The sequence below is a fragment of the Trachypithecus francoisi genome, unplaced genomic scaffold (assembly GCF_009764315.1).
Source record: "Trachypithecus francoisi isolate TF-2019V2 unplaced genomic scaffold, Tfra_2.0 Lachesis_group8, whole genome shotgun sequence".
NCBI classification, from domain to species: Eukaryota; Metazoa; Chordata; class Mammalia; order Primates; family Cercopithecidae; genus Trachypithecus; species Trachypithecus francoisi.
Window position 1 is genome coordinate 64,906,880 of NW_022681473.1, and position 16,026 is coordinate 64,922,905.

The 16,026-nt window shown below is 41.4% G+C and overlaps 1 protein-coding gene across 10 annotated transcripts in view; it reads right to left on the bottom strand.

Annotated features, from left to right (window-relative positions):
- The window catches only part of C2CD3 (C2 domain containing 3 centriole elongation regulator), a 161,156-nt gene that overhangs the window by 27,053 nt on the left and 118,077 nt on the right, over window positions 1-16,026 (bottom strand). For all 10 annotated transcript variants that reach the window (XM_033203759.1, XM_033203760.1, XM_033203761.1 and 7 more), the window contains 3 exons: window positions 10,620-10,825; window positions 9,492-9,625; window positions 2,992-3,156 (listed from right to left, as the gene is read on the bottom strand). In XM_033203759.1, the coding sequence (XP_033059650.1) occupies window positions 2,992-3,156; window positions 9,492-9,625; window positions 10,620-10,825 (505 nt within the window). The remainder of the gene's footprint in view (window positions 1-2,991; window positions 3,157-9,491; window positions 9,626-10,619; window positions 10,826-16,026) is intronic.

Genomic DNA, 16,026 nt, shown 5'->3' on the forward strand with positions numbered 1-16,026 from the left:
CATCATTTCACACGTCAAACCTTTTCTTAGATTTTCCCTTAATTGTCTCATTACATGTTAGTTTGGTTTCCCTAATAGAAGATGTATCTCAAATTTCTCTGTTTCCTTAGTACACTCAATGTGCCTGGTACAATCAACCCAACATGGATACCAAATACCTGTGACATGAACTGAAAGTCTTTCCTTTTGTTAGAAACAGTCTGCATGTCTTAGAGGAAAATCCAAATGAGAGGACAAAGTTGATCCTTATTCTATCACTAGAGGACAAGACTCAAGTCACAGTGGTGTGTACCAAATCACTTAGGTGTCTATATTGTGGTATATGCCACATGGATAAACATCTGCAGGAGGAACATGCAAAAAAATGTAACTTGGGGGGGTAGCTTTGGGAAAGATGCAAACCTACTGGTCTTGTTAGACCAGTGTAGAACCATGGCATATCAACCTATGAACACCAAGCTGTAATTTGCTCATCTGTGAAACACAGGTTTATTAATACTTGCTCTGAAGGCCTGAAATGATAGCTATGATTCAAATGCAGCACTGTTAAAGGGCTCTCTGAATCTAAGGAGGTAATGCAAATTGATCTTACTATGTTTCATGCCCATTTGGTAAAGAATCCCTCTAGATAGTAGTTCTGAAAGCCTAGTTCTAGGACCAGCTGTGGCAGCATCACCTGAGCCTGTTAGAAATGCAGAGTCTCAAGCCTTATCCTAGACCTACTGAATCAGGAACTGTGTGGATAGGTCCTAGCAATCAGTGCTGTAATAAGCCCTTCATGGGATTCTGATGATATACACTAAATTTTGAGAACTACTGTCCTAGCGCAGTGGTTTTCAAGCTGGCAATACTGTCCCCCAGGATACACTTGGCAATGTCTGGAGACATTTTGGGTTGTCACAAGTCAACCCAAAGAGAGGGGTGCTACTGTATGTAGTTGGTAGAGGCCAGGGATGCAGCTAAACATCCTACAATGCGCAGAACTGACCCTCAAAACAAAATATCTGGCCAGAATATCAACAGGGCCAAGGTTGAGAGAAGCTACTCGAAGGTGAAGGAGTTTCTTTTTTCAAGTGGGTTACAAATAGGTTATGTGAATGACCCAATAAAATGCAACCAAATTGTCAATAATTTCACTTAAATAGCCTACAATCTCTAGCATTTTACTAATCCGAAATAAGAATCTGAACATATTACTTCTTTGTAAAATAAGTTTGGGCAGTTTCCCATAATCTATAACAGAAGTCCCAACCTCTGGGCTGTGGACCGGTACTGGTTTGTGGCCTATTAGGAACTGGGCTGCACAGCAGGAGGTGAGCGGGGGCAAGTGAGCATTACCCCGGAGCTCTGCCTCCTGTCAGATCAGCAGCGGCATTAGATTCTCATAGGAGCACAAACCCTACTGTGAACTGCTCATGTGAGGGATCTAGGTTGTGCGCTCCTTATGAGCATCTAAATAATGACTGATGATGGGAGGTGGAAGAGTTTCATCTGGAAACCATCCCCCACCCCCCAACCCCACCCTGCCCCCATCTGTGGAAAAATGATCTTCCACAAAACCAGTGCCTGGTGCCAAAAAGGTTGGGGTCTGCTGGTCTATAGCACTACTGATCAATGTTTAACTTGTGTCATTAACCAAAAAGATTTTATCGATGTTTCTTTTCTGAGTTTGCATTATGAAATCAAAGAATAGGTTTTTTTTTTCCCCCCCAAATATAAAGTCTTTTGGACGGGTGCAATGGCTCATGCCTGTAATCCCAGCACTTTGGGATCATGAGGTCAGGAGTTTGAGACCAGCCTGGCCAACATAGTGAAACCACCTCCACTAAAAATACAAAAAATTAGCTGGGTGTGGTTATGGGGACCTGTAATCCCAGCTACTTGGGAGGCTGAGGCAGAAGAATCACTTGAACCCAGGAGGCAGAGGCTGCAGTGAGCCAAGATTGTACCACTGCACTCCAGCATGGGTGACAGAGTGAGACCCCATCTCAAGAAAAACAAAAACAAAAACAAAAACAATAACAAACAAAAAAAGCCGGGAGCCGCAGTGGCTCAGGCCTATTGTCCTGGTGAATAAGGAGGCAAGCAAGGTCAGGTGTTGGAGCCCATTCAAGGACCTTCATGATCTGACTCTTAAAAAAACTCACCTTGCTTCTTGCATCTTATGCTCAGCTTTTCCCTACATGCACTGCTGGCATTTCCTCAAACTTGACTTGCCCCTGAGCCTTGACATAACTTCTTTATGCACAAAATGTCCTTCAAAGACCAGTTCAAATATGACTTCTTTAGATCTTTCCAGGAACAACCCAGAATATTAGGCATTCCCCTGTCTACTCTTGGCCAGGAAAACTGCAGCTCTTACTAACCTGCGTTATAATTATTTGGCAACATGGCTATCTCCTCCACTGAGATGGGCAGAGCAAGGATTGGAGGTCAAGTCTATCTGACTCTGAAGCCATGTCCTTTCCACTGTGCCACGCTTTTCATTAGACAAGCGAGGGGCTGATATAGCTGATCTATCATCGCCCTTTCAATTCTCACAGCGATTCTCTGACTCAGGTGCTAACAAAACTAAGAAAGGAACAGAAAAGAGTTAACAGGACAGAGGCTGATCTGGAAGAAGTCAATGGTTGTGAGGATAAAGACTGTGGGCAGGACGAAGCTTTGTAAGTTCTAAAGAGAGTGGGAGGCTGTATAGATGTGAGGGTGGTTATTATGAAGTTTTGGTGAATAACCTGAAGCTCCTGCATTTACAGCTGGATCAGTAACAGAGCCCCTGAAGGAATGAAAGGTCCCAAGCTGATACAGATTCATCCATGAGGAATCCCATGAGGCTCCAGGGTCCAACCTGATACTAACATGCAAAAGAGCCGTCTACTAATGTTCCTAGGGCGGTGGCAGGTGATGGAAAAGCAGTAATGCACATTGCCATTTCTCATTCACCTTGTGCCCCACTATGGTTTCCTGCGTCTTTTCTCCGCAGAGCCTCACCTGAGAGAAGTCAGAATGGAGGTTTGGGAGGACAAAGGAGACGTGGTCAGTTTGTCATCACATGGCAAGAGTGCCTCTCCCTGAAGATGCAGGGATTCATGAAACCGGCGAATGTTCTGCACATGCTCTTCATGGCGTGATGCTTGGTTTCTTGTGGTGCCACTTCTGTCAAAAAAAAAAAAAAAAAAGGGAGCAAAATAAATTCCCAATCAATGAGAACACTGCTAGCGTGACAATAAACAAATCACTATCCTGAAATGGAATTGCAAATCTATCCCCACTATCACAGTTCTGGCCTTATCATCTCTTGCTTGGATTATAAATGTCTCCAAAATAATCTTGTCTTCAATCTTGCCTACCCCCTTTTAATTTATTCTTCACAATAAGCAGAGTGATTTTTCTAAAACATAAATCTGACTGGGGGCAGTGACTCAAGCCTGTAATCCCAGCACTTTGCGATGCCGAGGTGGGTGGTTCACTTAAGGCCAGAAATTTGAGACCAGCCTGGCCAATATGATGAAACCCTGTCCCTACTAAAAATACAAAAATTAGCTGGGTGTGGTGGCAGGTGCCTGTAATCCCAGCTATGCTATAGGCTGAGGCAGGAGAATCACTTGAACCTGGGAGGTGGAGGTTGCAGTGAGCTGAGATCTGGCCACTGCACTCCAGCCTGGGCGACAGAGTGAGACTCTGTCTTAAAAAAAAAAAAAAGCCTCCTCAAACCAAAAACCATAAATCTGAAGTAGTAATAACAAGAACAACAATAACAACAATATATTTGGCATCCTTATTATACACCAAGCCCTGATGTAAGCATTCAACATTTATTAGGCCATGTAATCACCACCATACCTTTCTAGCTTTAGCTTTTCAACAAATCTCAAATTCCTGAGCATGATATTCAAGAACATGACTCCAAAAATCTTCTTTTTTTAATTTACAGCTTTATTGACATATAATTCACATGCCACATAATTCACCTATTTGAAGTGTATTATTCAATGGTTTTTAGTATAAGAAGAGTTACATAAGTGTTACCACAATCAGTTTTAGAACATTTTTACCACTCACAAAACAACCTCATAACCATTAGAACCATTCCACATTTCCTGGTCCTAGGCAACTACTAATTTATTTTCTGCTTCAGTAGGTTTGCCCATTCTTCATATGAATGGAATCATAAAATATGTGTTTTTTGGTGACTGGCTTCTTTCATTTAGCATAATGTTTTCAAGTTTCATCTATAGTATAGCATGAATCAGTCTTTCATTCCTTTTTGCAGCTGAATAATATTCTGTTGGATAGATATACCACCTTTTGTTTATCTACTCCTCAGTTGATGGGCATGAGTTGCTTCTACTTTTTGGTTATTAGGAATAATGCTGCTATAAACATAAGTGTACAAGTTTTTGTGTGGACATCTGTTTTCATTTCTTTTGGGCATATAACTAGAAGTAGAATTACTGGGTCATAAGGTTACTCCATGTTTAACCTTTTAAGGAACTGCCAGATTATTTTCCAATGCACCTGCAGCATTTTACTATCCCACCAGCAATGTATAAGGGTTCCAATTTATCTACCCCTTCCTAAGGCTTGAGATATCTTTTTTTATTTTATTAATACAGTCACCCTAGTGGATATAAAGTGGTACCTCATTGTGGTTTTGATTTGCATCTTTTACTGTGATTATTGGCCATTTGTAAATCTTTTTTGAAGAAATGTCTATTCAAATCCTTTGCCCATTTTAAACTGGTTATTTGCTTTTTATTATTGAGTTGTAAGAGTTCTTTATATATTCTAGATATTATTTTGAGACAGGGTCTCACTTTGTCTCCCACATCGGAGTGCATGGCTCAATGCAGCCTTAACCTCGTGGGCTCAAATGATCCTCCCACCTCAGCCACCTAAGTAGCTTAGACCACAGATGTGCACCACCAAGTCCGACTAGTTTTTCAATTTTTTGTGGAGATGGGCTCTCACCATGTTGCCCATCTCTATTAAAAATAATAACATGGCCTTGACCTCCTGAGTTCAAGCGATCCTCCCACCTCAGCCTCCCCAAGTGCTGGGATTACAGGTGTGAGCCACTGCACCCAGTCCCCTTTATATGTTCTAGATATAAGATCTATAACTGGCCAGGCACGGTGGCTCACACCTGTAATCCTAGCACTTTGGAAGGCCAAGGTGGGTGGACCACAAGGTCAAGAGATCGAGACCATAGTGGCCAATATGGTGAAACCCTGTCTCTACTAAAAATACAGAAATTAGCCAGTGTGGTGGTGTGCACCTGTAGTCCCAGCTACTCGGAAGGCTGAGGCAGGAGAATCACTTGAATCCGGGAGGTGGAGGTTGCAGTGAGCTGAGATCACGCCACTGCACTGTAGCCTGGTGACAGAGCAAGACTCCGTCTCAAAAAAAAAAAAAAAAAAAAAAATCTGTAACTTGCAAATATTTTCTCCCATTCTATGGATGTCTTTTCACTTCCTTGATGGTGTCACTTGCAGTGTAAAAATTCCTACTTTTAAGATTTTATTTATTTTTATAATTTCAATTTGTATTTTAGATCCAGGGGGTATATGTGCAGGATGCTGAGGTTTGGGGTTTGAATGATCCCATTACTCAGGTACTAAGCATATTACCCAACAGTTAGTTTTTTGACTTTTGTCCTCCTCCCTTTCTCCTTCCTTTAGTAGTCCCTAGTTTCTTTTGTTGACATTTTTTATGTCCATGAGTACCCAATGGTTATTTGCCACTTATAAGGGAGAACATGCGGTTTTTGGTTTTCTGTTCTTGTGGTAATTTGCTTAGGATAATTGTCTCCAGTTGCATCCATGTTGCTGCAAAGAATGTGATTTTGTTTTTTTTTTTTTAATGGCTATGAGAGTTTTTAATTTTGATGAGTCTAATTTTTTTCTTTTGTTGCTTGTGCTTTTGGTGTCATTTCCTAAGGAATCATTGTCTAATCCAAGCTCATGAAGATTTACTCCTTTGCTTCCTAGGAAGAGTTTTATAGTTTTAGTTTTTACATTTAGATATGTGACCCATTTGAAGTTAATTTTTGTGTATGGTATGAGGAAGGGGTCAACTTCAATCACTTGAATGTGGATATCCAGCACCATTTATAGAAAAGACTATTCTTTCCTCATTAAAGAGTTTCGGTATCCTTGTTGAAAATTAGTTTATCACAGACACCTGGGTCTATTTTGTGATTATCAATTCAATTCCACTGATTTATATTTCTATCCTCATTCCAATACTGTTTTGCTTACAGTAGCATTGCAGTAAGCTTTGGAATCAGGGACTCTGTTCTTTTTCAAGGTTGTTTTGCCTATTTCGTGTGCCTTGAATTTCCATATTAATTTTAAGATCAGCTTGTCCATTTCCACAAAGCCAGCAGGAATTTTGATAGGGATTCGGTTGAATCTGTAGATGAATGTGGAGAATATTGCCATTGTAACAATATTAAGTCTCTTATTCCATAAATATGGGATGTCTTTCATTTCGTTTAGACTTTTTTCAATTTTCTTTCTTTTTTTTTTTTTTTTGGCAGACAGGGTCTTACTCTGTTGCCTAGGCTGGAGTGCAGTGGCATGAACATGGCTCACTGTAGCCTCGACCTCCTGGGCTCAAGCAATTGTCCTGCTTCAGTCTCCTGAGTAGCTGGGACTGCAGGCGTGCACCACTATGCCTGGCTAATTTTTTCGATTTTTTGTAGAGCTAGGGTTTCACTTTGTTGCCCAGGCTGGTCTCGAACTCCTGAGCTCAAGCAATCCTCTCACCTTGGCCTCCTAAAGTGCTGGAATTACAGGCACAAGAGACCACACCCACCCTCAATTTCATTTTTGGTTATTCATTGTTGGTATATAGAAATACAATTGATTTTGCTTATCACATTTTAAAAGTTTCTGTTTCAATTTCTAATACAGTAAAAATTGATAGATATAACCCATATAAACAAACCTGTTTGGGTCATCACTAATTTTTAATAGTATGAAAGGGTTTTAAAGTGAAAATGTTTGAGAACCACTGCTTTATAAATGTGTAACTGACATAAAATAAACTTTATGTATTTAAAGAATACAATTTGATGAATTTTAACACATGTATACATCCAAAGAAACCACTACCATGAGATAATAAATATATCTACCACCTCCAAAAGTTTCTTCTTGTCTTTTGCAATTCCTTCCTCCTTTCCTCCTTATCCACCCAGCCTTCTCCCTAGGCAACCACTGATTTGCTTTCTGTCAGTATAGGTTAGGATGCATTTTCTAGGATTTCATATAAATGGAATCACAAACAATGTACTTTTTATTTTTATTTTTTTATTTTTTATTTTTTTTTGAGACGGAGTCTCGCTCTGTCGCCCAGGCTGGAGTGCAGTGGCCGAATCTCAGCTCACTGCAAGCTCCGCCTCCCGGGTTTATGCCATTCTCTCGCCTCAGCCTCCCGAGTAGCTGGGACTACAGGCGCCCGCCACATCGCCCGGCTAATTTTTTGTATTTTTTTTAGTAGAGACGGGGTTTCACCGTGTTAGCCAGGATGGTCTCGATCTCCTGACCTCGTGATCCACCCGTCTCGGCCTCCCAAAGTGCTGGGATTACAGGCTTGAGCCACCGCGCCCGGCCACTTTTTATTTTTTTTGAGAGATGGGTTGTTGCTCTGTCACTCAGGCTGGAGTGCAGTGGTGCGATCATAGCTCACTGCACCCTTAAGTACCTGGGCTCAAGTGAGCCTCCTGTCTCAACCTCCTGAGTAGCTAGGACTACAGGCAGGCAAATTTTAAAATTTTTCTGTGGAGATGGGGTCTCACTATGTTGCCCAGGATCATCTTAAACTCCTGGCCTCAAGCGATCCTCCCATCTCAGCTTCCTAAAGCACTGAGATTAAAGGCCTGAGTCACCATGGCTGGTCCAATGTACTCTTTTTCATCTAGCTTCTCTTCCTCAGCATAATTATTTTGATATTCATTTTGTTGTCTATCAATAATGCATTTCTTTTTATTTTTGAGTAGTATTAATATTTCACTGTATGGATATACCACAATTTGGTTATTTGTTCACCTCTTTGTTGATGGACACCTGAGTTGTTTACAGTTTTTGGTTATTACAAATAAAGCACAAAGACCAGAAAGTTTGGAAACTGCTGTTCTAGGCATTTCGCATGTATTATTAGTAATAAAACCTCTCTCTTAAGGCTGCTGTGAAAACCCAATGAGCTAATGTATATAAAGTCCATATGAAAGTGAGTTATTTCTATTCTCATTTACTCTTCATAACAGCCCTTGAGGTGCTATATTATTTTCATCTAACAAATTAGAAAGCTAAAACTCAGAAAACTAAAGTAATCAGCCTCAGGTCACATGGAGCTAGTAAGTGGTAAAGCCAGGATAGGATTCGAGATCTGTCTGACCTCACAGCCCACTTCACCACCCTGTCCCTTGAGCAGGGCAGGGTCAGGAAGAGCTGGATCTCTGGCAAGATGGTCAGAGAGGGAATTACAGCCTAGCCTTAAATGGCTATCTGTAAATAATATGACATTTTGATGTGGCCCTTCTGAAGTGGTAACAGGGACATCTTTATGTGGACAAAAGGCAAACCATTAAACTTTTAGCTTTTAAAATTACTAAAGAGTGGGCACTAGAGATACCCTCATCCTACCCATGTGTCCCACTGATTGGCTATGGTCAAAGTGACACTTATAAAAGATATACAAAGGAATTATCTAAAATCTGGGATCTAGGAATTGACAGATACATAGCTCTCTTTGTACAGAGGACAGAGGAGCTCTTGAGGAGCTCTTCACGTCGTGATCAAGTAGAAAACTATGTAGCCCTGAACTGGGCCTTAGAGTGGTTACATGATATAAGTGTCTTCTTGGAATAATAGGGTCTGCTCAGGAACCGCTCTTGTAGGAAGGGCTGCTGTAGAGGAAGATTTCTTGCCCTTTCCCTGAGCTGAAGAGAAAGACATAGAGAAGACTCTGGTGTAGGCAGAGAGGGGTGCCAAATGGTACTAGGGCCTGCAAAGAGGTAGAAGGAAAAGTAGCAATCTTCCTCTTAGACCCTGCCCTTGTACAAGATGGAACATGCTGTAGCCCTGAGAGTCATATGCATGTTGAAGGCTGGCTTAGTGAAAAAGATGGACCAGTTGCTTTTTGTAAAATAAACTGGCACGTAGTTTTAGGAGGGGAAAGAAGATGTATTTCTCACATAGCTGATGACTGACTTTAGGGATAAAGGTTAAAGACCTTGGAGGATAACAGAAACTTATCCCTTGTACTGAAGTGGCCCTTCTGAAAGCATACATATTCTAGCTCCTATCTCATAAAAACTTTGTTTTCATAGGATCTTGGGGTTTTTGGAGCTGTGACAGAAGATCAACAAAGCTCTTACCCTGTCTTGTTTTTTCCTCTAATAAAGGAAAGAGAGAAATGATAAGCCAGTTCACACACTTCCATTTTTTAACCCAATTTCTTCTCATCATCAAGAATTCACTCACCTCCCAGGAGAGGAGAAATCAAGCTCCTTTGAGGAGGCATGAGCAAGTTGGTCTAGGGTCTGCCTTGCCATGTGGCTGGAGAATGCAGCATACATATCAGAGGCAGGGAAGGAAAAGGGACTGTATATTGGGATCTGTAAACACAACAAGAAAAATGGTACACTTGTCACCATAAAACCATTCGTAACAAAGCAGTATGTAAATAAATTTGTAAAATTTATTGTGTGCATTTAATTTACTGAATACTTTGTGTTAAACACTGTGCTAAACAATTTACATACATTTTCTCATTTATAATCTTATGAGGCAAGTATTATTATTATCCCCATTTTACAGACTATGCTATCAGATTACTTTTCAGTTGCTTTATCTATATTTATGCTCTTGTTCCTCCAGCTATTAATATACTGTAAATGCCTGGATGGATATCATTTTACACTTACCCTACATCTGAGGATAATCCGGCTGTGAAATTTCTTGTCTTAGGACTACCAGGGTTGGGCTGAAGAAAGGACCTTCCTATATAGGAACCAATGAACTCTGTTTTCTTATGCATGCTTTCATTCAGTATTTATGGATGACCACTCTGTGCCAGGCCCTGGGCCAGGCATGAGAGACAAAGAGATGAATAAAAAACATAGTCTTTGCCTTGATCAAGAGCTTTTGTATTTTGATAGTCTGGGAAATTCTTTCTCTTACAGTTAAACTCCTTGAAAGATTTGTCTATGCATACCATCATCAATTTCCCTCTTCGCGTTCTTTCAATTATTTTTTAATTGAAAGACTAATGATATCAGTGTAACAGAGTTGAAAAACAAGTCAGCTTATATAGTTTCAGATTCTATATGACAATCTTGTTTTATTTGAAAACTGAGATATAATTAATGTATTACACAATTTATCCTTTTAAAAAGCTCAATTCACTGGTTTTCAGTGTATTCAAAGTTGTGCAACCATCACTACTAATTCCAGAACATTTTCATCACCCCAAAAGGTCAGGAGGTTGTTACGAGACACAAATAGTATATAATGTATTCTATAAGCTGGAAAGGGCCAAACATGAGTAAAGGATGTTCTTATAGGTCAGTACAATTCTTAATGGTTAGGGATGTGAATCTCCATACATACCAGTGAGTTTGAGGTCTCCACTCCACGCCTTGCTTGCCTTTCTTCTTTGAAATGTATCAAACTCTCCAAAGGGGAGACAGCAACTTTTATCTGCCCCTGGCACTCTCCACTGAAGTCCGTGATGTTGTACCAGCCACAGACAAACTGGAAGCCAGAGAGAAGTGGGGAGAGGTCCACCGAGGCAAAGCCAATCACCCTCTCTTCATCTGTAGGGGAAAGAGAAAAGCTGGGCAATGTGACTAGGTATGTCCTGCCACTGAGATTAGAGGGTGCACACAGAGAAGCTGATTCAGGGGATAGAGGAGTTCAGTGATCCCAAAGCCATCGGAGAAGACAGATAATGAAGTTGAGAGAGACTGGCACCCAAAGCCTGCCTTCCTGTTAGGAATTCCCTTTCTGTATGGTGGGAAAAAGCTGGCAGGCTTGCACTTCATTCTTTCTCTTTTTTGAAAGAGATGGAGTCTCACTCTGATGTCCAGGTTGCAGTGCAGTAGCATGATCATAGTTCACTGCAGCCTCAAACTCCCAAACTCAAGCGATCCTCCCTCTTCAGCCTCCCAAACAGCTAGGACTATAGGCACACATCACCATGCCCAGCTAATTTTTAATTTAATTTTTTTGTTGAGACGGAGTCTCACTATGTTGCCCAGGTGGTCTTGAACCCCCAGCCTCAAGCGATCCTCCTGCATTGGCTTCCCAAAGTGTTGGGATTACACATGTGAGCCACCCCACCTAGCTGGTCCTCTTGATACAGGCAATTAGAAAATAACACCAAACTTAAGAACTTATTTTTCCTAGGCTATCATGTCTCAGTGATTTTTCTCAGGACAGTATGTCTTGCAATTATGGTATGAGAGATTTGCATTTTCCTATTTCTACTTCTCTGTATTTTCCAAATTTTCTACATATGTATTATATTTAATTAAGAGCAAAGTAATGCAAATTAAAAATGAAAGACAAATAACTCCCTGGAGACCAGTTTAGGGTGCAAAATGAGCCTGGGCTCAGGCTCTTCTCTATATGGTAATGGGGCTGCCCTTAATGACTGAGAAGATTCTGTTTTTATTGGACAAGCTACCATGCAATGACCTTCATTCTCATATTCTTTGCTACTTATTCCTCATTTCTGACATGAAGTAGCTGGGGACAAACAGGCCTCTGTCACTACTTGAATTTCTATTTTACACAGGCTCCATTCTGTACAGTGAAATCAAAGGCTGGATCTACCAAACACTGACACAACTATAGGTCCATAAATTGCTTAATAAATCGAGGAATGTAAATTTTCCAGAGGAGTAATCGTGAAGTTCCCACAGTTCCTTGGGCACATTCCTGATGACGCTAAATTCATCACATACTGCATAACATTTGTTTGGACAGCTTGCTGTCCTTTAGACTCGAACCTAGCTAAAAGACGAGAAAAGGTATTACACTATGTTCCCTACACTCTCCATACCTGGCATAACATCTTCCTGCATGAAAAACTTGATAAATATTCACTGAAAACACAAGTAAACTGGCCAACCGAGAGCGGGACAAAGGAGCAGTGTGCCACAACAGCAAATCTAGGTATGGCTTTGACTGGAAAACACATTCCTCGAACTCCCTGAGCCTCAGTCACACACATATAATGAGAAGTATTGAACCAGATTCAATATCCCCTTTGGTTGAGCAGGTGCCTCATGCCTGTAACCCCAGCACTTTGGGAGGTTGAGGAGGGAGGGCTGCTTAAGGTCAAGAGTTCGAGACCAGTCTGGGCAACATTGCATGGCCCCATCTCTAAAAAAAAAAATTGTGGGGTATAGTGGTGCATGCCGGTAGTCCCAGCTACTTAGGAAGCTGAGGTGGGAGGACCTTGGGCTCAGGAGTTCACAGCTGCAGTGAGCAAATCCTACCACTGTACTCCAGCCTGGGAAACAAAGTGAGATCCTGTCTCAAAAAAGAAAAAAAAAAAAAGATCCCCTTCAACGTGGAAACTTTTTGATTCTATAAACACTTGAAGCTGTATTCCCCAGAGTGGGGTTCAAGCAATTCTTACCCACTGGGGATGAAGTATGATGGAGGGTTCTGCCTAAAATGAAGGTAGTACATCTTAAACATACTTGAGGAGTGCTTTGGCTAAGCAGATCATGGAGAAAAGGAATGGCTTGGAAGAGTTAAATTTAACATCGGATTAACAGGACAACCTGCCATTCTCCATTTGCAGTTAATGTTCTAGTCATCGAGAACTTCTCTCAACTCTTTCTTGACTTGAGGCTTTGTATTTGTTTTCCCCTCTGACTACAGTAAGTCCTGACCCTTCATTCCTCAGCTCAGGTGTGCTCCAGGAAGCCTCCTCTGACATCCTAAGTCTGGGTAAGACGTCTCCTATCAGAGTACCCTATATTTGCCTAATCATACTATACTGTACTTTTTATGTCCCACGCTGACTGTGAGCTCTGTGAGGACAAGGGACCATGCCTGTTTTATTTTTACCTTTGTATCCCTAGTACTTAGCATGGTGCCTGGCACAGAATAGAAACTGCTGAACACAGCTTGGTTGGATTTGAGTACTATACTAGATTTGTTGAGTTTGTGTGGAAATGATAGAATTAACTCATTCATGCTGGAGTTTGCAAATTTTTTTGTAAAAATCAGACCTTGGTAATGACCTCGAGCAGTAGGATATAAATAACTCCCACAAGCTTAGCGTTCCTATAATGGAACATTAGGCATAAATAGGTTAAGGGGAGAGAGACATCTATATACACTGAGTAGTGGTCAGTGTTGTGTAGGCATTTTCCTCACTTTCATTTATGACCAGATCTTACTAAGACCCTCTTGAAGTCTGGAAGATAGGGAATGTATTTTATTCTCTACACTCCAATAGTCCTAACATAGTATCTGACACATAGTAGACATAATAATAACAATAGCTCCATTTATTAAGCAACAATTATGTGCCAAGTACTTTACATATATTATCTCAAATCCTCACAAATCCTGCAAGGCCAGTACTATTATTCTAATTTTATAAATAAGAAAGATAACAGGAAACAGGTAAAGTGATTTAATTCAGGCCACAGAGTTATTATAGTAAATAGCAGAGCCAACATTTGAACCCAGGTCTGCATAAGACCAAAGTTTATTCTCTTTTTCCTGCTAAAATAAGTGCTGAATTGTGAACCCTGGTCTGCTTGAGAATCTCTGTGGTACTTTAGAGAGAAGAGAGAAAAAGCCTAGAAAGGAGGGTGGAGCAAGAATTCCTTGTGTTGATTCAGAGAAAAGTGAGTTATGATCAGCTCTTGCTGTATTTATGAGGTTGGGTAGCAGTGGAGGAACTAAGTGAATCCAAAGCAGCAACATAGAACTCATCATCAAAACAAGGGACTCACAGCAGCACTCACCAACAGGAGCACAGGCGGAGAGAAAGGTCAGTAAATTCCCTTTACATTCCGATTTCTCTCAGGTCTTTGTTAGGGTTTGAGGTTAGCTCCAAAAATCACCACTGGCAAACAAAAAACTGTGACTCTGTAGGCTGTGTAGGTGACTCAAAACAAATGAAGATTTGGAAATCAGGGCCTAGCTGGAATCTTAAAGGAGCTACGCTTAGAGAAGAGATTTAGTGAGACAAAATTTTCTAAGCTGTAAGACGGTTAGACGTCCGCACTACCTTAATTTTCCAAGTTTTCCAATCTTACTAGCATAGCGAAGGACAAACAGTGAAGGCTGTACAGCCAGTAAGAACTGGATTCAAATACTGGCTCCACCAATTCATAGCAACATGATCTTAGTCAAGCCACTAAAATTCCTTGGGCTTCAGCTTTTACAGCTATAAAATTAGACTAATTTTATTTTTACCGTCAAGAATTAGAGATGTTTGTAAAGTTCTTAGCACATTACTGCTCGTTAATAAAAACAACAAAAACTGATATGGTATTTATAAGTGTCAGGCCCCTACTTAATTCTCCAAAAACCTATGAAGTAGGTAGTATTATTAGCCTTAATTTTACAGATATGGAAATAGGCACAGAGAAGTCATTTACCCAAGGTCACACTGCTACAGTAAGGGGCAGAACTGGCATTTGAATCCGAAGAACCTGGCTTCAGAGTCAAGGTTCTTAATGTTGCTGTTATGCCTCTTAATAAAACTGGGTCGAAAGACCATAATATCAGCACATCCCTCTTGGGAAGGTTCTTAAAATAAGAAAAAATATGTGGTTAGACTCTTGTCTTGTGTACTACCTGATAATGCAAGGGTCTTGGTTAATAAGCCAGAGTCAACAGAAGGCTTATCATCATTATACAAAAGTGGGGAGAAACCACTTGTATGTGGCAGGCTGTACATTATGATGGTTGACAGATACAACAGGAAAGACTCAAACGTACTTGGATTTCTTCACTAACCAGGTAGTCAAACAAAATTATATAATTTTTAAGTACTTGAATTCTGTAGGAGAACAGGCCAGGTATGGTGGCTCACGCCTGTGGTCTCAGCACTTTGGGAGGCTGAGGCAGGAAGATTGCTTGAGCCCAGGAGTTAGAGATCAGCCTGGCAACATAGTGAGACTTTGTCTATACAAAAAAATAATTAGCGGCTGGGCGCGGTGGCTCACGCCTGTGATCCCAGCACGCTGGGAGGCCAAGGCGGGTGGATCACGAGGTCAGGAGATTGAGACCATCCTGGCTAACACACTGAAACCCCATCTCTACTAAAAATATAAAAATTAGTGGGGCGTGGTGGCGGGCGCCTGTAGTCCCAGCTACTCAGGGGGCTGAGGCAGGAGAAGGGCGTGAACCTGGAAGGCGGAGCTTGTAGTGAGCAGAGATCGCGGCACTGCACTCCAGCTTGGGTGAGAGAACAAGACTCCGTCTCAAAACAAAACAAAACAAAATTAGCTAGGCATGGTGGTGCGTGCTTTGTGGTCCCCGCTATTCAGGAGACTGAGATGATCACGCCACTGCACTCCAGCCCAGGTGACAGAGCAAGATCTTGCTTAAAAAAAAAAAAAAAAATCCTGTTGACAATTTATCATTCTTTTTTTTTTTTTTTTTTTTTTTGAGACGGAGTCTCGCTTTGTTGCCCAGGCTGGAGTGCCGTGGCACCATCTCGGCTCACTGCAAGCTCCGCCTCCTGGGTTCACGCCATTCTCCTGCCTCAGCCTCCGAGTAGCTGGGACTACAGGCACGCACCACTACGCCCGGCTAAGTTTTTGTATTTTTAGTAGAGACAGGGTTTCACTGTGTTAGCCAGGATGGTCTCGATCTCCTGACCTCGTGATCCACCCGCCTCGGCCTCCCAAAGTGCTGGGATTACAGGCGTGAGCCACCGCGCCCGGCTTTTTTTTTTTTTTTTTGCAGGAGAATAATGTGGCCTTCTGGGGGATTACCCTCTACCACATATCTGCATTCCCAGCACCATCAGGAA